This window comes from Lentinula edodes, assembly GCF_021015755.1.
Source record: "Lentinula edodes strain Le(Bin) 0899 ss11 chromosome Unknown C8R40scaffold_2, whole genome shotgun sequence".
NCBI lineage: Eukaryota > Fungi > Basidiomycota > Agaricomycetes > Agaricales > Omphalotaceae > Lentinula > Lentinula edodes.
In genome coordinates, this window is record NW_025764308.1 from 932,507 (window position 1) to 957,354 (window position 24,848).

The 24,848-nt window shown below is 46.9% G+C and overlaps 13 protein-coding genes across 13 annotated transcripts; 4 read left to right on the forward strand and 9 right to left on the reverse strand.

The window, feature by feature from the left end:
* On the forward strand, positions 1–1,902 carry C8R40DRAFT_1243467 (succinate-CoA ligase). The gene is made up of 9 exons (XM_046233589.1): positions 1–136; positions 193–261; positions 319–391; positions 462–561; positions 613–703; positions 763–1,349; positions 1,408–1,496; positions 1,553–1,667; positions 1,720–1,902. The coding sequence occupies exons 1-9, from the start codon at positions 98–100 to the stop codon at positions 1,802–1,804; spliced, it is 1,248 nt and encodes a 415-aa protein (XP_046091512.1). The 5' UTR covers positions 1–97; the 3' UTR covers positions 1,805–1,902.
* C8R40DRAFT_252106 (uncharacterized protein) lies at positions 1,900–6,585 on the reverse strand. The gene is made up of 7 exons (XM_046234492.1): positions 6,367–6,585; positions 6,180–6,310; positions 4,911–6,122; positions 3,439–4,851; positions 3,265–3,373; positions 3,019–3,209; positions 1,900–2,962 (listed from the first exon to the last, which is right to left on the reverse strand). Exons 2-7 carry the CDS (start codon positions 6,279–6,281, stop codon positions 2,012–2,014), a joined length of 3,978 nt encoding a protein of 1,325 aa, XP_046091513.1. The 5' UTR covers positions 6,282–6,310; positions 6,367–6,585; the 3' UTR covers positions 1,900–2,011.
* On the reverse strand, positions 6,586–7,402 carry C8R40DRAFT_251877 (uncharacterized protein). Its single transcript, XM_046234491.1, has 2 exons — positions 7,357–7,402; positions 6,586–7,279 (listed from the first exon to the last, which is right to left on the reverse strand). The coding sequence occupies exon 2, from the start codon at positions 7,216–7,218 to the stop codon at positions 6,835–6,837; it is 384 nt and encodes a 127-aa protein (XP_046091514.1). The 5' UTR covers positions 7,219–7,279; positions 7,357–7,402; the 3' UTR covers positions 6,586–6,834.
* Positions 7,403–7,501: 99 nt separating this feature from the next.
* C8R40DRAFT_1243469 (NADH-ubiquinone oxidoreductase 30.4 kDa subunit) lies at positions 7,502–8,758 on the reverse strand. Its single transcript, XM_046233590.1, has 8 exons — positions 8,626–8,758; positions 8,184–8,577; positions 8,072–8,128; positions 7,993–8,015; positions 7,901–7,941; positions 7,776–7,852; positions 7,668–7,724; positions 7,502–7,608 (listed from the first exon to the last, which is right to left on the reverse strand). The coding sequence occupies exons 1-8, from the start codon at positions 8,729–8,731 to the stop codon at positions 7,551–7,553; spliced, it is 813 nt and encodes a 270-aa protein (XP_046091515.1). The 5' UTR covers positions 8,732–8,758; the 3' UTR covers positions 7,502–7,550.
* A 31-nt stretch (positions 8,759–8,789) lies between these two features.
* On the forward strand, positions 8,790–9,622 carry C8R40DRAFT_1033763 (breast carcinoma amplified sequence 2; the record flags this gene model as incomplete). The annotated part of the gene is made up of 4 exons (XM_046223366.1): positions 8,790–8,969; positions 9,024–9,196; positions 9,255–9,408; positions 9,473–9,622. The coding sequence occupies 4 exons, from the start codon at positions 8,790–8,792 to the stop codon at positions 9,620–9,622; spliced, it is 657 nt and encodes a 218-aa protein (XP_046091516.1).
* Positions 9,623–9,782: 160 nt separating this feature from the next.
* Positions 9,783–11,259, reverse strand: C8R40DRAFT_1165388 (maintenance of telomere capping protein 1; the record flags this gene model as incomplete). The annotated part of the gene is made up of 4 exons (XM_046230683.1): positions 9,783–10,253; positions 10,303–10,437; positions 10,498–10,655; positions 10,704–11,259. The coding sequence occupies 4 exons, from the start codon at positions 11,257–11,259 to the stop codon at positions 9,783–9,785; spliced, it is 1,320 nt and encodes a 439-aa protein (XP_046091517.1).
* Positions 11,260–11,910: 651 nt separating this feature from the next.
* Positions 11,911–13,888, forward strand: C8R40DRAFT_1165389 (uncharacterized protein; the record flags this gene model as incomplete). Its single annotated transcript, XM_046230684.1, has 8 exons — positions 11,911–11,939; positions 12,004–12,097; positions 12,152–12,211; positions 12,269–12,376; positions 12,429–12,458; positions 12,521–13,274; positions 13,328–13,493; positions 13,558–13,888. The coding sequence occupies 8 exons, from the start codon at positions 11,911–11,913 to the stop codon at positions 13,886–13,888; spliced, it is 1,572 nt and encodes a 523-aa protein (XP_046091518.1).
* Positions 13,889–14,258: 370 nt separating this feature from the next.
* Positions 14,259–15,006, forward strand: C8R40DRAFT_1033117 (Tim17/Tim22/Tim23/Pmp24 family-domain-containing protein; the record flags this gene model as incomplete). The annotated part of the gene is made up of 3 exons (XM_046223318.1): positions 14,259–14,410; positions 14,463–14,664; positions 14,719–15,006. The coding sequence occupies 3 exons, from the start codon at positions 14,259–14,261 to the stop codon at positions 15,004–15,006; spliced, it is 642 nt and encodes a 213-aa protein (XP_046091519.1).
* A 194-nt stretch (positions 15,007–15,200) lies between these two features.
* On the reverse strand, positions 15,201–17,297 carry C8R40DRAFT_1165391 (uncharacterized protein; the record flags this gene model as incomplete). Its single annotated transcript, XM_046230685.1, has 1 exon — positions 15,201–17,297. The coding sequence occupies one exon, from the start codon at positions 17,295–17,297 to the stop codon at positions 15,201–15,203; it is 2,097 nt and encodes a 698-aa protein (XP_046091520.1).
* A 44-nt stretch (positions 17,298–17,341) lies between these two features.
* On the reverse strand, positions 17,342–18,868 carry C8R40DRAFT_252575 (uncharacterized protein). The gene is made up of 5 exons (XM_046234493.1): positions 18,572–18,868; positions 18,020–18,514; positions 17,870–17,956; positions 17,702–17,805; positions 17,342–17,631 (listed from the first exon to the last, which is right to left on the reverse strand). The coding sequence occupies exons 1-5, from the start codon at positions 18,672–18,674 to the stop codon at positions 17,584–17,586; spliced, it is 837 nt and encodes a 278-aa protein (XP_046091521.1). The 5' UTR covers positions 18,675–18,868; the 3' UTR covers positions 17,342–17,583.
* Positions 18,869–19,062: 194 nt separating this feature from the next.
* Positions 19,063–19,939, reverse strand: C8R40DRAFT_1033603 (ras protein; the record flags this gene model as incomplete). Its single annotated transcript, XM_046223352.1, has 5 exons — positions 19,063–19,423; positions 19,488–19,521; positions 19,573–19,666; positions 19,801–19,818; positions 19,874–19,939. 5 exons carry the CDS (start codon positions 19,937–19,939, stop codon positions 19,063–19,065), a joined length of 573 nt encoding a protein of 190 aa, XP_046091522.1.
* A 2,355-nt stretch (positions 19,940–22,294) lies between these two features.
* C8R40DRAFT_1033124 (uncharacterized protein) lies at positions 22,295–22,546 on the reverse strand (the record flags this gene model as incomplete). The annotated part of the gene is made up of 1 exon (XM_046223319.1): positions 22,295–22,546. A coding segment is annotated over one exon (252 nt), but the record flags the coding sequence as incomplete, so codon positions are not given.
* Positions 22,547–23,827: 1,281 nt separating this feature from the next.
* On the reverse strand, positions 23,828–24,327 carry C8R40DRAFT_1157987 (Yippee/Mis18; the record flags this gene model as incomplete). The annotated part of the gene is made up of 4 exons (XM_046229688.1): positions 23,828–23,908; positions 23,962–24,070; positions 24,126–24,169; positions 24,229–24,327. The coding sequence occupies 4 exons, from the start codon at positions 24,325–24,327 to the stop codon at positions 23,828–23,830; spliced, it is 333 nt and encodes a 110-aa protein (XP_046091524.1).
* Between the last annotated feature and the right edge of the window lie 521 nt (positions 24,328–24,848).

Consider the following 24,848-nt stretch of genomic DNA (forward strand, 5'->3'; position numbering starts at 1 on the left):
GAAGGCCTTCCGACTCTTCCGTGAATTGGTCCGTGAAAGCGCGGCGTTAAAAGTTATTTAAACAACTGCAATTTGTCCTCCATCCTTAATCTCCGATATGCTTTCGTCTCTCAGGAAAGTGGGCTCGTTAGCTCGTGTAAGCTTGCCAGACAACCAATTCTACCGGGCCACATTGGCTGATAATCTATTCAGGCTGCATCTGCTGGTCAGAAGCGTTCTCTGTCCATTCACGAATATCAATCCGTCAAGCTTCTCAATTCGGTCAGTTAACATCGACCCACCATTCACTGGTTACTCATCTTCCGGGAACATGAGTAGTATGGCATTCCAACGCCCAAAAGCATAGCTGCCAGCTCTCCTCAGGAAGCATTCGATGTAGCAAAGAGTTTCGGTAATAACTAGTCACGTCTCGTAGCTGCAATCTTTCCTCATTGAAATTTTTTCGACTCTTTTGATTCAAGGTCATAACCGACTTGTCATCAAAGCTCAAGTTCTCGCAGGTGGACGCGGAAAGGGCAAATTCGACACTGGGTTGCAAGGCGGTGTCCACATGGTTGATAGGTATGGAATCAAAGTTATCTTGCATTTATCTATCAAATGACGCGCTTTCAGTCCTGAACAAGCAAAAGAATACGCGGAGAAGATGCTCGGGTCGAAACTTATCACGAAACAGACCGGCGCTGGTGGTCGTATTTGCAATGCTGTTAGATCGTGCACTTTCCAGTTCATACTTATATCTACATACTGACTTTTTATCTTCAGGTTATGCTAGCCGAGCGTCGCGATCCTAGTCATGAATACTACGTCGCTGTTCTAAACGACCGTGTCACTCAGGGTGTTGTCCTCGTCGCATCAGCTCAAGGTGGTATGAACATTGAGGAAGTCGCCGCAAAGGACCCATCTGCTATCATCACGACACCAATCAACTTCAATACCGGACTCACCAAACCAGAGGCCCTTGCTGTCGCAGGCAAGCTTGGCTTCAAGGACAGCGCTGCCGACGAGGCAGCAGACATCTTCATCAACCTTTACCGCATCTTCAAAGAAAAGGACGCCACCCAAATTGAAATCAACCCAATGGCCGAGACGACTGATGGAAAAGTGCTCTGTATGGATGCCAAGTTTGGCTTTGATGACAACGCCGAATTCCGTCAACAGGATGTCTTTTCTCTCCGTGATGTCTCACAAGAGGAGGCTTCCGAGGTTGAGGCACAGAAAGCCAACCTTAATTTCATCAAGCTCGATGGAAGCATTGGCTGCTTGGTTAACGGTGCTGGACTTGCAATGGCTACCATGGATGTCTTGTCACTTCATGGTGGTAACCCCGCCAATTTCCTTGATGTCGGAGGGTAAGCGATCTGAAATTGGTGGATAACGAATCTAATGGTGATATTTTCGAACTCATAGAGGCGCCACTCCTGAAACTGTGAAGAAGGCATTCGAAATTCTGCTGGCTGACCCTAAAGTTAAGAGCATTTTCATCAATATCTTCGGAGGTATACACTGCTGGTTATTCAAGAGCTGAACACCTTTAGACTGACCTCGTTCACAGGTATCATGCGCTGCGACTACATTGCAGAGGGTGTCATCAAAGCCACTAAGGAACTTGAGCTCAAAATTCCTTTGGTCGTCAGATTGAAGGGTACAAAGGAGAACGAAGCAAAACAGTATGTTGTATCAAACACTGCCAGGATGAAATACTAAAATTCATCTTCTCAGAATGATCAAAGACTCAGGATTGAAGATAACAGCCTTTGACAGCTTAGACGAGGCTGCAGAGACAGCTGTTCAGTTTGCCTCTTGAATATCTTATCATGCTAGTTCATAGATGTTACTTATTGTCTTACTGTTTGCAAGAATCAAACAACAATATTGTGTTCGATTGCATAGGACAACAATTGTTTGACCATATGAAACATGCGAAGTAAATGTACTTGGAAGTAACTGCAAAAACAGAAAAAAAATAGGGCATTTCAAGAAGCATAGAAAGCTATGTACAGATATACGTCGCCTACCAGGTTGATCGTGCCCCGGTAAATGAGCCTGTAGGAGGAGCATAGGGTTGGTGAGGTGGGTGGGAACCGTCGTTTCGTACCGGAGCCGCGCCACCTCGTCCTGCATGCACAGACATCATCGCCGGACTCCCAGTATATATAGGTATGGCAGGAACAGCATGCGACATAGCAGGACTCATCATTGATACCGTCCGCCCACGAGTTGGTGTCCCGTTCTGCTGAATAGGCGGGGGCATGTTGGGCGGAGGCAGGGCATACATTGGTTGTGGTGCTCCTGGGGACGGATGATAGGGCATCATCGATGGAGCGGGATACGAAGCGGTCATGGGTCTCATCATTGGAGAACTCTGTGCGTTCGGATTCTGCAAGGGCATCCACACAGGACTGTACAGTGGTTGTCCATTGACTTGCATTCGGTTGGGCATGGGACTTGGGTGGGAAAACATTGCGCTAGGTGCTGGCGAATGGCTCATCATTGGAGGAGGGTGATAGGGATACGGTGGTCTCGCATTTTGGTTGGGAGGTTGGGCTGGGGTAGGATGATAGTTGTACGTCGGCGTGGGCCGTGCGACTGGGGCTGTCGTTGAGGGAGGAGATATCGTTGGTCGATGTGAAGAAATGCTTGGCGAAGAGGGAACCTGCTGAAAGGCTCGGGTTACGTCATGTAACGACATTCTGGATGATGCGACTGTCGTTGGGGGTGGTGTTTGACCATCTTCAGATTTTACATCTTGAATAGTGAATGGAACAGTGGGCAAGTCATCCGTTATTCCGTCCAGTGAGTTCACGGGATGCAACCCAGGCTGGTTGGATGTCTGTGACCATACTGCTTTCAAATGTTCTGGATCTGGTCTCCGAACAGGGGACTCCTTCACCGCTATTCCAAGTGACGACCTAGCCCAAGGTGAAGTATGGTGTGCTGGAGGAGTGAGAGGTACACGATCCGGCTAGTACACAAGAGCATCAGCTTCTATCCGCCAATAAACCAACTAATTAAACATACCGAATCATCAGAACTTTTACTCTCGGCTTTACCGCTAGGAATCAATGAAGGCAGACCATACTGGGAGGTTGATGGAGATGATTTAACTGGTAAAGAATTCACGGTGCTCGAGGACGAAGGTGACGGCTGTGTATTGGCTGTAGATACAGCATTAGGAAGTAAATCCTGTGCTATCAGAATAGTCTGAGCGTCTTCGGGAGACGTATTCGACGGTATTTCCAACTCATTCGCAGCAAAAAAGCTCACAGAAGATTTCAATCCTGACTCTGTACTCAAGTGTGCGTTGCGGTAGAAAGCGACTCCTGAGCCCGCGGGCATCTTCGGTTGATATCTCGAACGCATCGGTGCAACAGAGGTATCTTCACTTTCGGCTAATACTTCTTCGCCTTTTTTGACTTGAGATACCGGCTCGGGCTCTGGTTCTGGCGGCGGTGATCTACTCGTTGTGTCTAGCCCAACAGAAGGTTCTAGCTCTATCTTGCCTGTTGTCGTTGTAGGTTTGCGCCATGTTGAAGCACCGTCAGCACCAGTCAATTTACTAGCTGTTGAGGGTCGAGCGGTTACATTCTGAGAGGGGAGGTTCACTTTAAGGACAGATTTCGGTATTCGGACTCGATACTTCGATTTTCCCTTGTAGCCGCCATACGAGTATGGCTTTCGGAACAATACGTCGTTCAGAGTGAATTCTCGCCGTGACATGCCTTCTACAGGAGGAGTAAAAGACAGTATATCCCACCGTACAGGCTGTATTTTATTGAATAGTTCCAGTTGTTTGCGAGGAATAGGATCCCTGGGAGTAGACGTTGTCGGAAGGTTGACTGTGAAAACTTTCCATGACTTTGGAGACTTCGGCGGCTCTGGGCACGTTGTTGCAAACGTCTCGGTAGGTCGAGACTCTCTTAGGGCTGGAGGAACCCAGCGATTGGACGGCATGGGTGATGAGGGAAAGAGTGTACGAGGGGCAGCTTGGTCTAGCTCGGAAGATCTGTGATCTTTCTCGTGCATCACATCCAAAGCACCCCTGATCCGAGACATGGCGTCGTCAAGAGCAGACATCGCTGCCTCCTTGTTGTACTGACTACGCCGTGCCGCCGTTGGTGGTATATGCGGAGGAACTGTGTGAACAAGGTTTTGGTCCACGGGTGCCTGTTTGGACAGCACTGGTACCACCACTTCAGGGACTGCCACCTCCGATTGAGAAACAGCATCATTTGGAGCATTTTCATCGACGAGGGATATCACAGTAGGCACCCCGTTGTTCGTCCTCCAGGCTCCAGTATCAGATCGCACAGTTGAAGTCGACGAAACGATAACTGATGGAGATTCTTCCTCGAAAAAGTCACTTGCAACGGGTCGACGTGATTTAGAAGGAGATACAGTCTCCGACTGAGTGTCTTGAAGATCTTTTGACTGCTCCTCCTCCATTTTCTCTGGAACTCCCATGAATTCGGCCAAATCTGAATAATCCACAACCTCGAGATCTGTTAATGATTCTACATGGTCCAAAGCAGAAGGCGGAGGCGTGGCAAACGACATGGCACGGGATTTCTCTGTAGTTGCTGATGGTGGTTGGGAAGATGGCGGAGGAGCAACCGCGGAAGGTTTGATTCTCCATGATTCTGCTGTACCGGAAGTAGTAGCAGGTGTAGGTAAAGCAAAGGAGGAAGATTTTCGGGCAAAAGGTGGGCGAGAGGCATCTTGTGGTGGCATCCTCGTAGTCGAAAGTCTACGGAGAAGCGGTTTTTCGAAAGAAACACCGTTCACACCCGAGGTAGAGGTTGGTTTGATTTGCACACTGGAAACTGCTTCTTCGATGATAGCAGACACCTTAGCCTCCTTGGTACAAAGCTGAATGAGAAAAAAGTCATTTAAATAAATTGAGATGTCCTTACCTGAGATTCCACCACTGTTGGAGGAGGTTGTGAGGATGCCTCGACTTTGACTTTTTCTTGTTTCGCTTTCTCCTTTTCTTCAACCAAACGGGCCTCAATTTCTGCTGCTTTCCGTCTTGCTCTCTCCTTTTCCTTTTCTCTCTCTTCCTCTTCCTGCTGACGTCGTTGTTTGGCTCTAGCAGCCCCACTCTGCATCAGATCCTTTTTAATGTCTTCTAACGCCGCCGCCGAGACCTGAGGCGTTGAAACAGAGGGTTCAGTAGAGACAGTGATGGGGGATGACACCGATGCATGGGCATGCGACAAAACAGGAGATTGAGATGGATGCCGAACAGAAGACTGTCCCGCTGACGATGAAGGCCTAGCAGAGTACCGAGAATCTCGAGAGGACTGTCTACGCTCGAAGGAGGGAGTGATGGGTGGACCATTAACAAGATGCGGAGGTAGTTGTCTACCGTTATCCCTAAAGCTTGGAGTACGGTTTGTAGCATGAAATGGAACAGGTGGAGGCCCCATATTTGATAAGCGTCGGCCACGGTGTTCTGGTGGAAGATCCCGGTCAAATGAAGACGAAGGGAAATGACCTGGTCCTGCGCGCGGGCTACGATGCGGTAAGTGTTGTTGCTGCGGTGACACCGGTTGCATCTCTCTACGTGGTATTTCATGCTCCCTCTGCTTTTCATTCGCATCATTATACCCCCAGACACGGTGTGATCCTTCCCCAGGTGCAGGCTTCTGTAGCAATTGTATGTTATTACTGCTGACGTTAAACGTAGCAGAAGCAGGACTACGAACGAATCGCGAATCTGAACCTTGGGTAGACCGACCCAACTCCCTGGAGTTATTGTAAGGCTCCAGTCTGTTTGACCGTTCGTTAAAGAGTACCCTCGACGCTTCCACCGGAGAATGGGCAGACTGAGAGGTCGAAGGAGAAATATTGTGCGGTGCTCGAGAGGCGGGAAGATGAGCGAAGTCTGATGTGGGCGTTGACATGTCCTTCGTGCGTGGCCAGCTCCTGTCGAAATCGTCTGCGAAGCGATCTTCCTTGCGGACAGGTTCTGGATGCTCTTGTGACGAAGTTGTCGGCTCGCGGGTACTTACTTGTGGAGGAGATGCGGATGGCGCTGGACCGTCGTTTGTGTCGACTTTGTACTGTCTCCCATCGCCAAATTCAATGACGCCGTCGAGGAAATTATCGTCGTCTTCTTCCATCTATCGGCATTCGAAAAGAATTAGATTTAAGAGTGAGATAACATTCAAACCACACACCTCATCCCAATGGTGGGCGTTTGGATCCAGATGTACCCCTCGAAACGTATCTGCCTCTTCCATTCTTGCCTGTTTATGAGCCGCCTCTGCCTCGGACTCCATATCTCTGGGCGGTTTTGACTTGCTGCGACCTGAAATTGCATTATTGTAAGACATACTGCCGTTTCTTGAAATGAATCCAGCTCACTTTGAGCAACTTCTGCAGCAGTAGGAAAATCACTCTGTGTTCGAGGATCCGCACGTGTAGCACCTGCTGCTACTGCAGGATTCACGTTTCCCCACGCTGGCTTCCCTTGACTTGGTCCTGCTGCGTGTCCAGCGTCTCTATGCACCGTCTGACCTAACCCTAGCGATCGAGGTTGGGGCTGAATGACTTTGCCAATGTGGGGAAGCTGGGGTGCTGCAGGTACGGATGTAGAGGCCGACGCTTGAGATGGTGTAGGTGCCAAGGATGAGATGCCATTGGGCGCTGAGACCGAAGAATTAGCAACTGGTGGAGTGACAGATGAAGGCCGGGACCAGCTGGGACCTGGCGAAGGTGCCAGTTGAGTGGTAGCGGTGAGCTTAGTCGTTACTAGACGAGGATGGGAAGGGGAAGAAGAGGATTGTACTGCAGGTCTCCCTGTCGGAAATTTTAGATTCTGAAAATATAGCGCTAGATGTATTCTGTACCTCCCAATCTAGCTGAATTTGAACCAAAAGCTGGTGGTACCGTCGTCGACGTAGAGTTTTGCTCCAAAAACTTCTTATTGATGTTGGATGCACTGTACTTTTTTGGATGTTGAGCGGCTGATGTAGTATTTGAGCCGAGCTGGACGAGTGTCGGACGAGAATGGGAGGTATTGTTTGAAGAGATAGCTGGAGAGCCCTTGCTGTCCATTGTATCACTGACAGAGCCAGAGGTAGTAATTGAATTACTGTCGGGCACATTGGATCCTTGAGAGACACTTTGGCTTGCGTTTAATGGGCTCTCCAGCTGCTTCACCTCTTGATCTGACGACTCCGATGAAATAGAAGGATTTTGGTCGGTATTGGCCATAGACGCGTCTAAGAAGACGCCTGCTTGTCGCTTTTCGAGTGAGCCCAAAGACGAGCTGTTTCTGTAAGTAATCCCAATGTGGTTCAGTACAAAGTCAGATAAAAAACAAAAAAAAATATCATTCAACCAAAAACTTGCCTGGGGAACGTAACCTCCAGAGACGACCTCTCCAATGAGTTCTGTTGCAAAGCCGACCTTTTCCGGCATCGGGGAAGTAATTGACCCAAAAAGGAAGTGCTGCGTCCGAGGATCAAAATTTCGTAAGTGCATCGCAACCTCAGGTCAAGCCAAAACAGAATTTCATTGACATAGACTAAACAATCTACAGTATATTACTTCTTAGTTTCTGGCTCAGCCTTTGGTGGAGGTAAGGGTTTGAGTTCCTCAGGGCTACAGACATAGAATGAGAATGAGGCAAAAATCTCAGCAAGTCTCATCGAAACGCGTACCGATTTGGCTTGACACCTTGGCCGATTTGTTCCCAAGGAGAAAGAGATTCAAAGTTCCTGTGAAGATGATGTTAATGATTTCGCGGTGAATATTATCATGAACCTTACCGGAAGGCTTGAGTGAGCTGCAGGGGCTCGTACACGACACGCTTACGTTCCTCGTCATACCGTACCTCCGTATATCCCTTGACGTTCCTCAGTAAAAGGCACAGGATTCATATTCTGCTACTTACAGTAAGAGGGAAGTCTTTCCGGAGAGGATGGCCTTCGAAGCCTAAAAAACCGTTATCAACAGCACATACAAGAGCAGATAGCATAGACCAACCATAGTCGGTCAGGATACGCCGACTAGACAGACATTGGGTTAGTATGATTGCCTCGTTGTCCATAAAAAAGAGACACACAGATCAGGATGACCGCTGAAGAAGATTCCGAAGAGATCCCAAGCTTCACGTTCGTACCTAACACACAGACATTCAGCATCTGGGACATACACAAGCTCAATCAGACACATACCAGTCTGCGCCTCTGAAAATCTCAACGGCACTCGGTACATGGTCTCCCTCACCAGCATATGTCTTGACCCTCAACCTTCCAGCAAACCTAACGCTCAACATATGGTACACAACCTCGAACCTTTTCTCTCTCTCCGGAAAATCAACTCCACTGATGTCCATAACACTCTTGAACTGACATTGAGAATGGTCTCGGAGGAATGTAAGCAGAGGGATGATGCCAGAAGGCGCCGTGTACAACGTTAATTCGTCTCGGAGCACAGAGAATTGCTGGATGAACTTGGGCAGACACTGCATGAGATATGAGCCGTAGGTATGAAGAGATTCAGCAGCCTGCGCATATTTCTCGACGGATGGATTCGGAGAAGTCGGTTCAGTGAAGGGTGAGGCAGAAGCTGGAAGCGTGTTATTTCAACCGTGTTCTATCGAATGGTTCTACTTGCCTTTGAACGACGAAGAGCTCTGAATAAAGCGAGCCCTCCTCACTGAAGACAAAGCAGAGGCTGCTCTGAAAGCCTGACCAGGCCGTATTGCTATCCTCGAGAGCATTCGTTGGTATGAAGGGAATATCTAATTTCCCACGCTCATTTCTTTCCTATACTCCGATATGGCAGACAACTCTGACTCTCCCTCAGCTCCCGTAATCTTCGACTCTTTACCCTACTACGACGACGACCTCACAAAGTTCCCTTTTCTCAAAGAAAAGGTTGAAAAGGAATTAGCTCGGGAGCCAAAACCGCCAACGACTCTACATCCGCGCGTCCCACCGGCCTATGAATTGTTTACTGTTCGTATCCTCTTCGTTTGCTCGAATTCTTGACGGTGACATGGCATTCTGCAGAAAAATCCCCTACTTCAGGCTGAACTTGAGCGCATCGAATCACACCGTCCGTTTCCGCCGTTAGACACTACCCGATATCAGTTACCTCCGCCTGCCTCCGTTCCTGCCACTGATGAAGAATGGCAAGCATCCTTGAATAACGCTCGGGCCCAGTTGGAGCATCAACGGATTCGGTACGTATCATTTTGTCAATCGGTCGTCTGATCTTGTAACGATTGTATGGTTCCACAGACAAACCAACCTCACCTTACTGCAAACATACGGCGCAAACTCGTGGAGAGTACATAATTACCTTGTCGAGGCATCCGCCAAACAAGTCGAGAAGGCTCTGGAAGACTTAAAAAAACTCACAGAAGACGTAAACCGAGATCGTAAAAACTTCCAAGTACGTTCTCCTGTCCTACCTTACGTTGGATACCCCTCATCCTGATCCTCTGCCGAATATACAGACCAAAACCGGAGCACAACTCAACGCTTTGGAAACGCGCTGGACAGAGCTTATATCAAGTGTTCTACAGATTGAAATGGCAAATGTTGCGATGGACATTGAAATAGACCGACTCAACAAGCGAGAAGCAGAATTAGCAGAGATGGTATGAGAATGCTTCTCATACACTTGGGCACATGAGATCACCCTGATATAACCCTGGCCGACGTATACACTAAAAAGAAAGTATTTTTGAAGTCAAGATAAAACTACACGAAAAAATATCAGAAATCAAACTTATAGCTTGTAGTATTGTATTATTATACCAATAGTCACGAATCCTCCTTCTCGACAGTCCCTTCCGACTCCCCCTCATTATCTCCAAGCTTCTCCTTCACATTCAATCCACCCCATCCCATTCGGGAAACAAGATATTCCTGACCGATGACTTCCACTCCAACCCGCAGGACTTCCGCAACTAAATCCTCGACCCACTCATAATCATCCCAAATCCCAAGCCAGGCTCCTGGGACAGACTGCGTGATTGTGGAGTGGATCAGATTGTGGTCGGGATCAGAAAGGTAAAGTAGAAACTGAAGATGTTGCTGCTTGGATTGCTCTGCAGGTGCAGATCCGTCCGTAGAAGCCAACGCGCTTGTAGACGGGACGCTGTATGAGGTGAGATACGGCTGTACACGGAGGTACACGTAAGAATACGAGGTGGGCGATTGAATTGATGATAATGTCTCCTTCTTGGCCTTCAATGCAGAATCTTTGATCTTGATGAGCTCGTCCAGATTAGCCTAACAACGTATATGAGCAGAGATACGCATAGCACGAATGAACCCTCACCTGTGAAAGCTTCACAGCGGCCTCATAGCCTTCGACGGTGTTGAGTTCTCTCGCGGCATTTCCTGCATCGTCTTTGGGCCGGGATTCTTCACCCCGATTCACGATTAGATCACCGCCTTCGACTTGCTCCAGAACCTACGTACGAGACTATCATGAGGACCAGAATCGCTGGCATAAAATCGACTCGACACATACTCTGGTCATAGCACGATAAACGATATTCTCTATACCATCGTAGCCACTCATGTCGTGGCTGAGCCAAATTTGAATGACTTCGTGCTCAGAAATCGGAGGAGCGACGACATTGAGGATATCGGTCAGCGTTGAAAGACCGACGCGCTTGAAATCCTGTCCTGCACTCGATATAAGCTAGTGAGAATCGATGAAAGCATCGGACTTACCAAGCTTGTCTAACTGATGTGTCTTGGCGTACTCTTTAACCCCTTCACTCCATTTCTTTGCCTGTTCGTTACTTGGCAAGTTCTTTACTTGTTCATCGACGACCGACCGTGCTTGTTGTAGAGCAGCTGAAGCTGTAGTCCAAACAGAGCCCCACCCCCAGCTACCTCCACCTCCAGTTGCAGGAGCCGGGTCCGATGCCGGTTCAGAGCTTCCTATCGTTCTAGAGTTCGTCGGAGGTGTGCCGGCCCTAGAAGGGGTGGATGTGCCAGTAGACAATGACGAACCTCCCAGCCTAACACGTTCTGTGCTCTTCCTTAAAGATGGAGCTCCAGTCCTTGAGGCCGGTCTTTCGAGGTGGGCAGTTGTAGGTCGTGTTGGTTCAGAGCTTTTCTGCGTTATCTCGTCGAGGAAAGCCAGAACTTCAGTTTCGCTTTCGGGAGCTGGTGCAGTAGCTGAACCAGAAGAAGCAGCGCTTTCTATCGGAGTGAATGAATCGAGGTCATCAAGCAGTTGAAGAGCTTCTTCATGTTTCGTCTTGGTCTTCGAAGACGACATGACGATGAGGGAAAGAGAAATAAGCGCCCGCGCTCATTACACGTGCGTCTCTTTCTTGAACTTCAACTTGTCTAAGTTCAAACTCCACAGTAATTATGCCTAGCTCGAAAAAATCACACTACAAAAAGTCCGTAGGGCAAACATCTTCAGGCGAAAAACTTTGGCTTGTCGGTACGTGACTCGCATTCATTGGTGCGTTGCAAAAAGGACTCAGTAGCCTGCCTATGTGTAGATCAAGTGCTTGACGATAGAAGAAATGAATCTGGAATTGTGGTATGCTTATCCTTGACTTAGACAACACAGTTTTAACTCACTGTGTAAGTAGCAGTATTTAGTTCAAGTGAGTATATGGATGAATGCTCAAGAACACAATCTGATGGAGTATTGTTCAATGTCTTTCGCATGGATGGTATGATATTCAGTGGAGTGGTTGGCCAAAATCTTACAACTCGTGAGCCCATACACCTTCATATGGATGCTATATATTCAGTTCTTGTTGGTGAATTAGATGGGAACCCGCGGAAAATTTGGGTATATGCAAAGAATCGCTGCAAGTTTATCTTGAACGTAAACGTATCAAATTGATGAAAGGGGACTCAAGCATTTCTTCTCCGTCCAAAGTAAGTATCATTGAAATAATTTGGCCTGACTATGGCTTCTTTTGCAAACCGTGATCTTTGGTAACCTCGACTCAACTTCGTCGAAATCCTAGAGGAAAAGAGTCTCTTCTGATGAGGATAATAGTGTTTCAAGTTCAAGTCCCCCTGCACCTCCTCAACGCCTTGTAATCAATATACCTCCACCTACATCGAGTCGGAGAAATTTGGTAGTGACACGAGTGAGACTTCTGATTTGATTCACAACTCTTTGCACCTCATCTCCCCTTCCCCAGCCCCGGAGCGAAACCCCAAGCTCCAGCTCGGAGTCAGAAGAATGCAGCTCCGACGAAACTGTGAGTCTCAATAGAGCGGCCCCAGAAGTGATCTGTTTATGAGTATCGTGTTACTAGCATCAGTCAAGAAAAATTTCACCAAAGAAGAACAAGCAAGCAAGAAGGATGAGGGTTGACTCGGTTGAGACAGAAGGTTTTGAGTCATCGGACTCAGACAATGCCATGGTGTGTATTGCTTATCCCTGTTGGTGAGTAAGTTCTCACCTTCAACATCCAGCTGTCTGTTCCTACACGTGGGAAGGGCAAGGTGAACAAAACTAACAAAACTTTCAAAAATTCACATCCATTAATTAATATCTTGACAAACAGTCCTTCGATCCACCACCTGCAAAAGGATCCATGGAAGATGATACAGTGCCTTTGGGTCTCACATTCATTCCTGAAGGTATCAAGTTAGGTCAACTCTCCAGGTTGAGCACAAAAAATCAACGGCAAATTGGTGCAACCGCTCTCCGACATCCTCATAACTTCCTCGATAGATGTGCAGTGGAAGCTGGAACATCCCAAACACTGAAAGATAGTATTCCGAAAGTCAGTCGACTGGCTCTCGGACAAAAACCTAAGCCTGCTGTCCGGCATGTAAATGCACGAGTAATTGCAGATCCTCAAGATGAACCATTTTGTGAAGAAACATATACTGAGCCATATGGCCACTTCAATACAGGCCCTACAACAAGTCAAGAAATACAACAGTCAGCTTCAGAAGATTGTGCACCGGAGAATACCGAAGTAATGTCGACTTGCAGTGCATCTCTTCACTCCTCCTCGGTTAAGAAGGATATTCAAGACTGGCTCCAAGCCAACTCCCATCTATCGTGTCATGTATTGACTTCGCCGGGAATGGAAATGAGTGACCTAGCCGAGCTACACCCTTGTTTTAAACAGACATATACTATGTCTAGTTTCTCAGAATCTGACATCATATTTGTGCATAAATCACAACTTCGAGAATTAAGCCTTCACTCTGGTCTCCTTCGGGTAAAGGAGCTCAAGCCAGTATTCATCCTCTTTGAGGCAGACTCCTCACATAAAATATGGAATGTGGATGAAGTATACCCATTTGGTATGTCTTTGTTCTACGGATCCTGTTCTGCTATGTTAAGAATCATGCATCAGGTGGAATTATAACATTTACTGCCAAAGCGTTGACAAGTAACGTTGATTTTTTAATGCAAAAAATACATGAGGTCGCAGTGCACCCTCTTTGGGAGGTATATATTGTCCCGTCTGTGCTCGGATTGGCAATTAAAAGTTATTATGGAGACATCAGGATATGGGAAAGGTATGCATAAATTCTTATTCTCATTGCACGTATGCTTGGTAGTTTTACCCCAATCCCATTCTAGCCTAGATGATAATTTTGCATTTGCTGAGCTGCTGAACATGCTCGACGAAGGAGTATTGCGTTTAACAAGTGACCCCACAGCCTCGAATGATCGCTGGAATCTTCAACAACAAGAGCTTCGCATCCTCAATCATAAAGAAATAGTCAAATTCTGTGTAGGTTCCGCTCCTGCAAGAGCTTTCGAACAGGACTCTGTGTTAGAGGTCAACAAAGAAGTTGCCGATGTACTTCAAACATTACAGATTCAGCCAAGGTTCTACAAGCGGTATCGTCGATTTGTTGTGCTTAGTGAAGGTTTTGAGAAGATTCCTGATGAGGGGGTGAGTGTGTAACCATTCTTCTCTTTCTCCGCTTAGGGTTTGTGCCACAGCTGGAGATCTTGCCATGCCGAGCATTCAGTCTTGCAGAGTACTAAGGAGAGCCTTGGATTTATTCATTACCATACATATAGTATACATATAATTTCTGCAATAAAGGATGATATCGTTCTCTCGCTCTCGTTGAGATCACAGGTTTCGGTGTCAGGGTGATGGACGACACCGCGCCAGTTTTGTCGGCTTTTGTCAGTCCTTCGAAAACTACTTAAGGGAGTTGGAGCCGTTCCGGGACTTCCGGCGACTATGCATCTCGAATTTGCATGTGAATACTGATTTGCTACCCGTTGCCAGTTTGTGCTGTCTCTTGCTTCTATACCGAACTACCATGGACCTATCTACTATCAATGACTTCCTTTTGAATCCTGTCTTCCACGATTACCTCGCAATTCTTAAAGGCGCTCGCAATGGTTTTGTCTATGGTGTAAAAGTTAGATTCCCCCATGCACTCGTGATGTCGATATTATTTGGGCGCGGAGAGTAAGTGTCTCTTCGTTCTAGGTCTTGATACAAATCTAATGGTTCTCTCAAGTGTAAAGACACGATTAAAAGTTATCTATCGCGCCACGAAACAACACGCTTTTAATCTTGCCAAATTCGTATCCCTTTACAAGACACTTTTGCTGCTCCAGAAGAAAGTGAATGGTGGAAAAGAACGGAGTGCAGATACGTTTATTGCAGGCCTCATTGGTGGATTTCTCGTGTTTGGAGAACGAACGGCGGTCAATGAACAGGTGTGTATGTTTCTTGTAGTTTACATCAGTTCCATTTTAACGTTGCATTACTAGATTGTTTTATACGTGATAGCTCGCGTAGTAGCTTCGTTCATACCTCGAGCTGGATCTCCATATTCGTCTTCTCCACAATCGCCAAGGGCTACTGCACTTGTAAAACCTGTGCCTCCCAATCCTCAGTATTTTGCTGTACTAGCTGCAGTTTCATGGGGTGCCGTTATGTGGTTATTCAAAGAGAGAGGCGAAACAATACAGCCAGGAATGTTCAACTCGATGACATATTTATATCGGGATTCCGAAGTTTGGAAAAACCTCAAGACTCTGCTATGGCACAATACTTAATGTTTTTTGTTTTACATTGCATTCATGATTATACGATCGCAAACAGTGCCCCCATCATATCTATGGGTAGTATGGTTTCACTGTAATGGCTAATACATGGTACATAGAGTACACATACGTGCGCAGGTGTCCGTCGTTAGTTGGTGAAAATGTAGATCATATAAGATTAATCTATGTTCTGGCATCACAAATAATTAATCACTCCAGACGACATCAGCTACCAAATTTGCCAAACGTCCTGCCGCCCTATCGTTTACGCCTTTGCATCCTGCGACTCGTAGGTAGGACACCTGGGAAGTGGGTTGTGCAGCACTGGCTTGCATGGCCTGCAAAATAGCAGGGCTTGCAAGTACAGTTGCAGCAGAACTAGAGGCGCCGAATAATGTAGACGAGTCATCTTCCGATATACCCACGGATTCAACGTTTTGGTTGTTTGATTGTGATGAAAGTTTTGCCCTGCGAAGAGGTCTAATCACTCTTCGAGCTGGCAATACTGTTGCGGAACGTTTAGTCGAAGACTGAAGAACCGTGGTGTAAGGTCCAGTATCGTCATCGTCATCCTGGGTGGGATCGTTCCTCGCCTTGATCATGTTATAAAGAACGGTCATATCTAGGTCACATCCCCAAAGCGACAATGCTTCCAATCTTGAACAAAATTTCATCCTACGTTGGGGTTGCTGGGCTTTCTGCTTATTCGGAGAATCCAAGAACTCTGACATCCAGCCGAGCGAATGTCCAGCGGCTACTCGAGTGGCCTTCAACGTCAGGCTCTCCAATAACACTAGGCAATTCGTCACTGTATCCAGAGAGAGTGAGGTCAAAGCTGGAATATAGCCCAAAAGAGAATCTACTCTTGATTCTTCAACCTCGAAATGAGAAAGAGAGAGGCTCGTGAGGTAAGGAAAGCGAGGATCGCGAAAGAAGGACTCGAATCGAGGCATGGGAGGAAGTTGAGTGTGATGTGCTTCGGCGTCAGCCTTTGTAAGAGTACGAACCCCGGGATCAGTATTGACGATTTCGAGATTTCGTAGGATAGGGAAAGTGAAATAGCGAAGGGAGGAGCTCAATAAATCTTGATCTCGACCAATGAACTGGAGGCATAAGTCTTGCAGTGATGACAAGTGTAGATTCTGTTGGGTGGAATACCATCGACTTTCGGAAGATGACGGCGTTACAGATAGTGTCAAATTACTAGAGCTAGGAGTAAGCCATAACTCAATCTTCTCCAACCCAGTTGCGCTGATATATGAAAATACTCGCGGAAGAACTACAGAGTGCCCACAGTTCAGGTCTACATGCTTCAGATAGGGAAGTAAGACTGGATTTATCTGTGTAGATTCGTCGAGGGGAGTCGTCAACAAATTCATGGAAAGTGAGAGATGAATCAGTTGAGGAGTCGTTGAGAGTAGTGCGAGAAAGTCCTGAAGTGGTGCTGAATTGGGCAGGGGAAGCTTGGCGAAAGAAATGTCAAGCGTCGTCAATGACGAATAGAACCGCGGCGAGAGGGAAAGAAGAGGAATTCGCTGCATACGAAGATGCTTTAGGCGACCAGCCTGCTCTTTCGCATTATAGAATTCTATCAGCGGCCTCTGAGCCTCCGGGAAGGATGCAGGATGCGCAACTTCCCGCGTGATGGCGAGCGAAAGGGAAGAGAGGAGGGGATATTGGTTGTTCTTGTCGTTGAGCATTTGTAAAATGACCGCCGACGTGTCCACGGCCATACAGTCTACTGATAAGTACCTCAAGCGGGATGAATTATGCATGAGTATACCCAATACTCTGGACAGTCTCCGAGAGAGTGGTGTGCACTGTTCAGTGCGGGTAAAGCAGCCCTGCCCACCAAAGACGACATCCAAAGGCGCGTCAGAAGAGCGCGCTATAAAAGCCGAAACGCGTTCCCTGCTCCATCCAGTGCAAGGAACGTGAATCAATGACCAGAGACGAGAAGTGGAAAGGGCAAGCGTGCGCCATTTGCTGCAAGTATGCGTTACATTGACCAGAGTATTTTGGTCTTCGATGGTCGCTGACTCATTCTCGTCAGGATTGCTGCAGATAAATGAGAAAATCTCGATGAGGATTTCGCCGGGAAGCCAGTTGATAGGTTGTCTTTGACCAATGATTTCTCTTCGCTTGGCTTCCAATGCCTCTCGTTCAGCAACGACTGCGTCCTGCATCCGCTTCATTTCGCTCAGCACACGCCGCACCTCGGCTTCTCGGCGTTCTAACATGTCTAGTTGCGCATCGATAACAAGAATTTCTGTGTCGAGAGTGGCGATACGCCCTTTCTCCATTGAATTTGTAGTGACCGAAGTGGATGAGAAATAGACGCCTATAGCTACCTCTAAATTTCTATCTATGTATATGTGATGATGATACCCTTCGAATTATCAGAATAACATTGACAAAACTTGATCATTCAAGTTTAAATGTAAGATAGCCATTTATTGTTCCCGTTCCTGTAGTCATGATTGATACTACTAGTCCAGGACAGACGGAAGGGGCTGATAACTGCTATCCCAAAAAGAGTCAAAGACAGCAAAAAACCCCACGAAGCCCCATGAGGCGCTGCGCTGCAGTTCAAGCATTCAGTTTGTCCACTGTCCTTGGAATCTTGCGACATTTGTACTAGAATGATTGGATACTGTCTTTAGTACAGGCCGCAGCGGAAATCACAATGGCGGGATTTGTTACCAACCCTCAACATTTCCACTGCTGCAATGCAAGCTTTCCGACACACCGCACAGCTCTGAACGGGCTCTTGATAAACAACAATTTCCATTTCCCCGGCAACATCCGTCACTTGACAAGAAACGTACCAATGAGAACGATAGGTTTTTGCCCTAATTTTCGCAGCGGTACTTACATGTTTCCACCTTAACAGCGAGGCTCATCCTCTTGGAATGCCATAGTTGTGTTGTCTCTCGCGAATGTGAGGCGCAAATCCCGTAACCTATGAGAATTTGTAACCAGAGTTTGGTGAATATAAGTCACCGAATTTCGTCAGAAGTCTTACCGTGAGGGAATATATCTTCTGAAAGCAGATATTTACGCATCGCCTTGACTCGAGTGTCTTGTAATTGGACGAAACGATGATATGCCTCAATAGGTATCGCCTTCACCTCATGCAAGCTATAATTCGCCATTGGTTGAAGGAACTGGCTTGCTTGAGACGCAATACGGTGTAGCTCTTGAGAATGCGCGATTACATATACCGTCAAGGGTTCTTCAGATGCATGAGCCAAAAGGTGTTCTCCCAATACTTCTGTAACAGAATCCGGCGGCAATGCATATTTATCTGCAAGCTCAAAGAGTCTTGGGAGCAACGGCAGAGGTATTACGGTTTTTGGATCGTTCCAAACCTTTGGTATAAGATTGTATTTATCACGTTTGATTTTTGTCGGCGGTTGTGGGGGGTGGTGTAGAAGAATTAAGAGCGCTGCCAGACTGTCAGCAGTTTCGTGAAGGTCCAAAGTCTCCTCGGATTCGCCACAACATGTAAACATGTCACCTGAATTTACAAATGATTGGTGTTAAGTAAGTATGCAAGCCAGAATCCGATACTCACGAAAAACTTCGCTGCTGCATAGCGCTTGTCGGCGCACGGCGAACAACTCGTTGTCATGAACAGAGCGCACATGAAAATCAGCATTGCTACACTGGAAAGACATCGGTGGTAAACGGGTTCAACAGGGGTTCTTTATAGGGCGGCCCTGATCATCCCTCGCAAACTGATGATGTGTCCAACAGTACAAACCGTATACGTGTTCAAGTGACACTGACCAGTGACAGGTAGTGAGACGTGGTTGATAAGTAAGCTGGTTTACAGGAATGATGTGTATCGCGATCGCTCGATAAAAAGATCCGTCAGGTGTACTACACAGAGCAACTGCGGATACCTTAATGCCTGCGGCCTAAAGAGCAAAGTGGAAGAGTAATGCGAGAAGATGAAATAGCGAACAGGAAGTAGAAAAGCATTGAAGAAGAAAGATCATATAGTGGTATCATCAAAGAAGGTAAAGAAGGGAATCTAACAACCAGTAATCCCAGTAAAATCTCCTACAAGATAATGCACTTCGTTTTCTTTTCTCTTGGCGGCCTGACGGGGCCGCCTGCGGGAGGACCTGCTTCTACATTGCGTGTCCGTCGTAGGGCACGAACGAGGTCCGTAAATAAACGTTCGACGTTTTGCGCTGTTTTGGCGGAGGTTTCAATGAATTCACAACCGAATTGTCTTGCAAGTGCCTGTCCTTCGTCCTTTGATACTTCTCGTTCCCAGGTCTTGTCGCATTTATTGCCGACCAGCATGAAGATCGGGTCTCCTCTCTTGACTCGTCGCATCGACTGCCGGAATATATCGAGGCGTTCAAACGTTGACCGCGACGCGATTGAGTAGACAAGAATGAACCCTTGTCCTTCTCTAAAAAATGTAGAAGATAAAAATGAGCTGAGAAACTCATAGCCGAAAGGCAGAATAGCATTACCGGACCCATTGGTCCCGTAGTGTGGCGTATTCCTCTAGATAAATTATCTGAGAACAGGCTATTTATCAAATACGACGGTGCTCACCCTGTCCAGCAGTGTCGATGACCTCGACAAAACACATTCGATTGTCTACTATCAGCTGTTTTCGGTATGCATCTTCTATTGTTGGATCATAAGTCTAACGGTGAAACTATGAGCAAACCGTAGGCCCATATGGGATAAAGGTTGGTCGACATACTTCTGTATAATGCGAATTGAAATTGTGTGGGTCAACGAATGTTCGGAACGTCGGGCGAAGAAGCGCTTACCAACAAAGCAATTGAGCGTAAACTGGGAAAGAATACTGTCGGATTTCCGGAAGGTTGAAAAAAACATAAAAACTCACCTGAACAGCCAAGGCTGTCTTGCCCACTCCACCATCACCAAGGACAGCAACTCTCCAGTTATCCATTTCTGAGCGAGCAGAAAATCAGCAAGGGTGCTAAGCGATTGGATAGGAGAGTATCCACCTCAGAAAAGAGTTCGGCGAGCGTAAAGGAAGGTGTCGAATAGGGAAATACAGATGAAGAGTTATAAGCAGGAAGAGAGCGAGGAGAAAGGTGATGAGATATTGACAGGGAAGACAAGCTCTGGCTTGACGAGAGAAGAGGAAGAAGAAGATTCAGACAATCGTCGTGCAAAAGTCGTGGTTCGTGGACGGGTCGTAACGAAAGGCGCAGAGAAAAGCCTTTGGGTAAGAATCGAGAGCTAACAGTGTAGTAACACAAGCTTGGAATTTGAAGCAGTGTATTGCCCCTCTGAGCTTATGTAAAGTCCGGAAGTTTCCGGTCCGTGATTAAGCCTCTTCATCTTGCGGAAATCTCTAACATATTTGACTCGAACCCAACCATTATTCTCCGTTTTCCACCCTCAAAAGGATCGATAGGACAGCCCAAGGTACCTTTGTCCTTATTGGTCTCGGTTACTTGACCCATTTCTTCGATTCCTGCATGGCACTGGCAGGAAGCAGTGCCGGTACATCAGAGTGCCTGTGCAAATTCTGGCCTACATGCAGCGAAAGGCTAAAAACGGAACGACCAGAGTTCCGAATCAGAAATTTCCAAGCGCTGGAATTTAAAAGGAAACAAAAGACGATCACACATTGCATTGCCATCGCATAGGTATTTAACTCGCAGAGTGCTCTCGTTCAAGCTCTCCTGACGCTTCAAGGACAAGAAACTGCAACGGCAGGTAGACTACGGTGCTTCAAAAGCACACTGACGTAGTAACCCAGTAGTAACTTCAAATCAGTTTATCGATGCACGCGAGACTCAGAAATTTTGCGCAAGTTTCGCGTTTCTAATTCGATTTTCCTTCGACATGAGCATTTCCCCGACAACGGCTCCGAAGACTTTTAAATTTTCGATCTTCTCGCCCGGCTATTACTAGTCACCGAAGTGGTCATTATCTGATAAAGATGTGGGCGTAGGATTGGTACCCTCATAGTAAGCAAGGGAGGTCATTCCACCTCGATTGCCTCCGTCCTTGTCGACTCTCGGAAAACCTCTAAATGTTCTCAGCTTTACGTTCACGAAGTGAGCGGATCTAATTTTGGGAAATAGGACCGATTACTTTTTGAATTCCAGTTTTGAAGCTACAGGTTCCTCTCGCAGGTTCAAATTCACAAAACGTGAGCAACTCGATTGTTCAACTCTCATGAACTGCTCAGAACTGGTCCGCGCCATGATCGCAAACTCTATCGTGTCAAGAAACTATCCTCCGTTTCCCACTCTACATTTAGAAGTCCATGCTACAGCGAACCTTGTTTATAATGAAATTGATGGGTGTATGCATAGAGCAAATCTCGAGGACAATGACAGTCTTCTATGTATGTCTCAATTACACTCGCGTGACGCTGCGCTGTGAGTTATAACGGAGAGATCTCACATGAGTGGTCGGTTTAGGCCTGCGCTAAGCTCACCAAAATAGTGCATTCACGCCAGATTCACGCCATTCTCATAGAACCACCGTACGCTGGAAGGAGACACATTCAAATTGCAGTCAGAGCTAGTCAGAGACTTCGTGAGTGGTCTTTGTCAGTAGTAAGCTACCAACGACAATGCCATTGTCAGCTGGAACCGTATGGTATATCGTCATTAGGTCAAGTATTCCCCGCACGAAAGTTTACCCCGCGTTCCCCCATGGTTAACCATGACCTATGTACATACACCCCCAAAGCCAAGAATGACCGTGGGTATCTTCTACATACAGTAAGTAACACACGTATGCTTGGCCCTATTTTATACCCCGTTGAGAAAATTTGCAGTCGAGTCGAAGCCTGGTCCAAGCATACCAAAAGTCCACATACTTGAACACTGATATAACCACTCCAATTCAACAAACTCTGGAAAAACACGATAACGTACTGATAAAATATACAAAAGTGCTTTGGGGATCAACAGGGGATCAAGATAACTCTATTCTTACAAAAACACCTACTCCCGACGATTGATAGAATCTAATGAATACATACACTGTAACCACCGGAACCACACGGCGACTGGTCTCACAACACAAAGACAACGAACATTCATCTGTCAGGGAGAATACGCAAAGGCTGTATACGAAAAACAGGAATGCAGTCGGATAGGAATAATGTTATCGGGAAACAGAGGACGACGGATAAGAGATGTGCGCGCTAGTGTTTGTGTGCACATCTATAATCTAGTTGAAGTCCGTCCGCAAGAGCGGTCGAGCAAGCGCTGCGAGGATCACCCAAACAGCCCACAAGCATAAATGCTGTTTTCGTCCGTCAAAGGGGTAACTTTCAGTCCTGCCTGCCGAACTCAGCCTGCGTTAGGTTGAGCATAAAAACACAAGGCTGGTTTTTAGGTGGCTCAATGAGCTTCACAGCCTTTTTGGAGGCAGTAGAGTAAGGTCGAAGCGCGTTAGCAACGCTGGGGAAAGGACGTAGGGCACGGGAAGACGGGAAAGAAGGATTCCGTCTAGGAACACTTGGTCTTGTGGCGACACCCGTGTGCTGGGATGCACCTGCCAAAGGCGACGAGACGAAGGGACGCGGTGAAATCGTCAATGAAGCTGACAAGACAAAAAAACGGGTTCAAAATACGTAGTAAAACTCGGTAAGAAGAACTTACCCATAGTGAATAGAGTGGACAGAATGCAACGGGTCGTTTACAGTAAGGCCAGAGGCGGCAAACACGAAAAGCACTGAAGTCCTGTCAGTGATGCAAGACGCTTCAGAAGATAACAAGGAATCGGAGGATGTGTGCTGGCTGGATTATATACTCAAAGATCAACAGCTTGGGGATCATTTGTTTGGGGACTGCCATTAGTCTGCCTATAGAGTTTATTTAACTCGGGGCCGGCCGGCATTGAGTACTGAGTCCCGAAAGCACTATTGGGCGCCCGCGGCACCGTACATACACACAGGCTGAGGCGCATCGAATCTTTTGATATTCTTCTCAGTTCTAGGTCGTAAAGGATCATTACAAAGTCGAGTGAACCCGCCAAATACAATGTTGTAATGCACAGTGCAGAGTAGAGCTTCAGCTGCCGAAAAACGAACATGACTATTTGAGACTAACCTAAATTGTCAACGCATGAGAAATATTCCTGCGAATTTAGTTTGGAGTTTCAGATGGGTAGACACCATCATCCACCAGACAAACAATATCTATCTGGGCCCCTAAGGAAAGGCTCTCCAAATGCTGTTTTTAATAGAAAAACTCTTCATTAACGTCTAGCAATGCTGTTCTGCAATGTCGTAGCAGGTTGTAGCGCAGCAGCACTAGTGTGAACCGTTTATGATATTATAAAATGCTCGCAAACACCTATTATGATACAGGCAGTGACAGAGTACGAGGAGGGAACGTATGAATCAAAGGAACCGCGATTGAGACAGTGTACATATGACTTGGTAAGAGTCATGTCAAATATACAACTGAGCGTGAACACAGAAAAGAGTAGGACCAAATGAATTGGGTTTAACGGTGGGTGTATGTATCACCCCGACACATCTTCTAGGAAGGTGATTCGGAAACTCTGCTGCAATAAACGGTCAGCAAAGCAGAAGTCACCAAGGCTCGAATAGATCAAGCAAACGAAACTTGAAGGTGAAAATGAGGTGGGTGTTGGGTATCCATCTGGCGGACACGTGCGGTCCTGACGTCCCTTCTACAAACCGTGTTGATATTTCGATAATTCCACGAAAGTCCGAAAGACGGATGTTGACATCCTAAAATACATGAGCGACCAGGCCAAGAAATGGGTCCACCTCAGGAGAAAGCAATGGACGGGATATCCGCGGCGCGGCCGTCAAATCGGTTTGAGAGGCCCATTACTGGACATCAACAAGGAGATTCCGTTCAAGGATGTATTTGCCTTCTTTGTATTTCTGGGATGCTTCGTAGGCCTTATCCTAAAAACAAAGCTATGAGTACGACACGTCACATGAGAAAGGATCACACCAACGTATTTCCACCCCAGTGTGGTGCCGCACTTGATGCAATAGATATCGCGGACTGTGTGGTTTCCAGTAGTCATCGGTCGATCGCAAGCCTCGCCCTCTACGACGTTGACACTGCATGGGGCCGATTCAGAATGGATCCAAACCATAACAAAGTTGTTGTGCTTACACTACATCAAATAGATATGCTCTACCATGTTGCCCGTTGAATGCCTAGAGTGAAAACATCCGTTAACGCCGCAGTCGGCGATGAGTTAAGTCTAGCCACAAACTCTGGATATCATGGAATGTATTGTAGCGAGATGAGTCTTGCACTTGGAGCATCCGTATACGCGCTCTCCGTATAAGTATCGGCGGTAACTCATACCCATAGCGGCGGATGAATTGTACGGATTATGCTGAGGGGCGAAAAGTGGCAAGTAAGAGGAACAAAGGTTTAGATCCTGGAGGTAGTTAGAGATTGGAGGAGTAGATAAAGCAAATGCCTGAACGTCTTTGAGCTGCCTTTATGTGCTTTCGTAAATGGGAAGATAACGGATCCCGGGAAAGCGAGGTTCAACGGAGGGCAGAGGGTAAGCTTTATACTTATGCAGGATTGTGACCGTTTCATCCCAAGTACCATTGTCACGGATCACATGTCCCGGCACAGAAAAGTCAAAGTTGGTCTCGGCTCCTGATCAGGAATGTACGGATCCGGGTGTACTTACTACTTGCGCTCTAACACCGATGTCTGCTCATAAGAGTTCGAAATTTCATCAGTACTCAGCGGGAAGAAAGTATATCCAGACCATAGTCCTGAGACACGCATATAGCTATGTTTTCAGAATCTGATCGCAAGCTCAAGTGATCTGAGCTGCCTGAGTAACCATTATCCTCCATTAACTAACAGTTT

Coding starts and splice junctions, on each gene's coding strand:
- C8R40DRAFT_1243467 (XM_046233589.1), top strand. CDS start 98: ATGCTTTCGTCTCTCAGGAAAGTGGGCTCGTTAGCTCGT. Junction 137..192: donor AAGTGGGCTCGTTAGCTCGT/GTAAGCTTGCCA, acceptor TAATCTATTCAG/GCTGCATCTGCTGGTCAGAA. Junction 562..612: donor GGTGTCCACATGGTTGATAG/GTATGGAATCAA, acceptor ACGCGCTTTCAG/TCCTGAACAAGCAAAAGAAT.
- C8R40DRAFT_252106 (XM_046234492.1), bottom strand. CDS start 6,281: ATGGAGTCCGAGGCAGAGGCGGCTCATAAACAGGCAAGAATGGAAGAG. Junction 6,123..6,179: donor ACGCCCACCATTGGGATGAG/GTGTGTGGTTTG, acceptor GAATGCCGATAG/ATGGAAGAAGACGACGATAA. Junction 4,852..4,910: donor CAACAGTGGTGGAATCTCAG/GTAAGGACATCT, acceptor TGTACCAAGGAG/GCTAAGGTGTCTGCTATCAT.
- C8R40DRAFT_251877 (XM_046234491.1), bottom strand. CDS start 7,218: ATGGCCAATACCGACCAAAATCCTTCTATTTCATCGGAGTCGTCAGAT.
- C8R40DRAFT_1243469 (XM_046233590.1), bottom strand. CDS start 8,731: ATGCTCTCGAGGATAGCAATACGGCCTGGTCAGGCTTTCAGAGCAGCC. Junction 7,942..7,992: donor GCGTATCCTGACCGACTATG/GTTGGTCTATGC, acceptor ACGGTTTTTTAG/GCTTCGAAGGCCATCCTCTC. Junction 7,853..7,900: donor GGAAAGACTTCCCTCTTACT/GTAAGTAGCAGA, acceptor AGGAACGTCAAG/GGATATACGGAGGTACGGTA.
- C8R40DRAFT_252575 (XM_046234493.1), bottom strand. CDS start 18,674: ATGTCTTTCCAGTGTAGCAATGCTGATTTTCATGTGCGCTCTGTTCAT. Junction 17,957..18,019: donor AGAAGATATATTCCCTCACG/GTAAGACTTCTG, acceptor AAATTCTCATAG/GTTACGGGATTTGCGCCTCA. Junction 17,632..17,701: donor CAGCAGTGGAAATGTTGAGG/GTTGGTAACAAA, acceptor CAATCATTCTAG/TACAAATGTCGCAAGATTCC.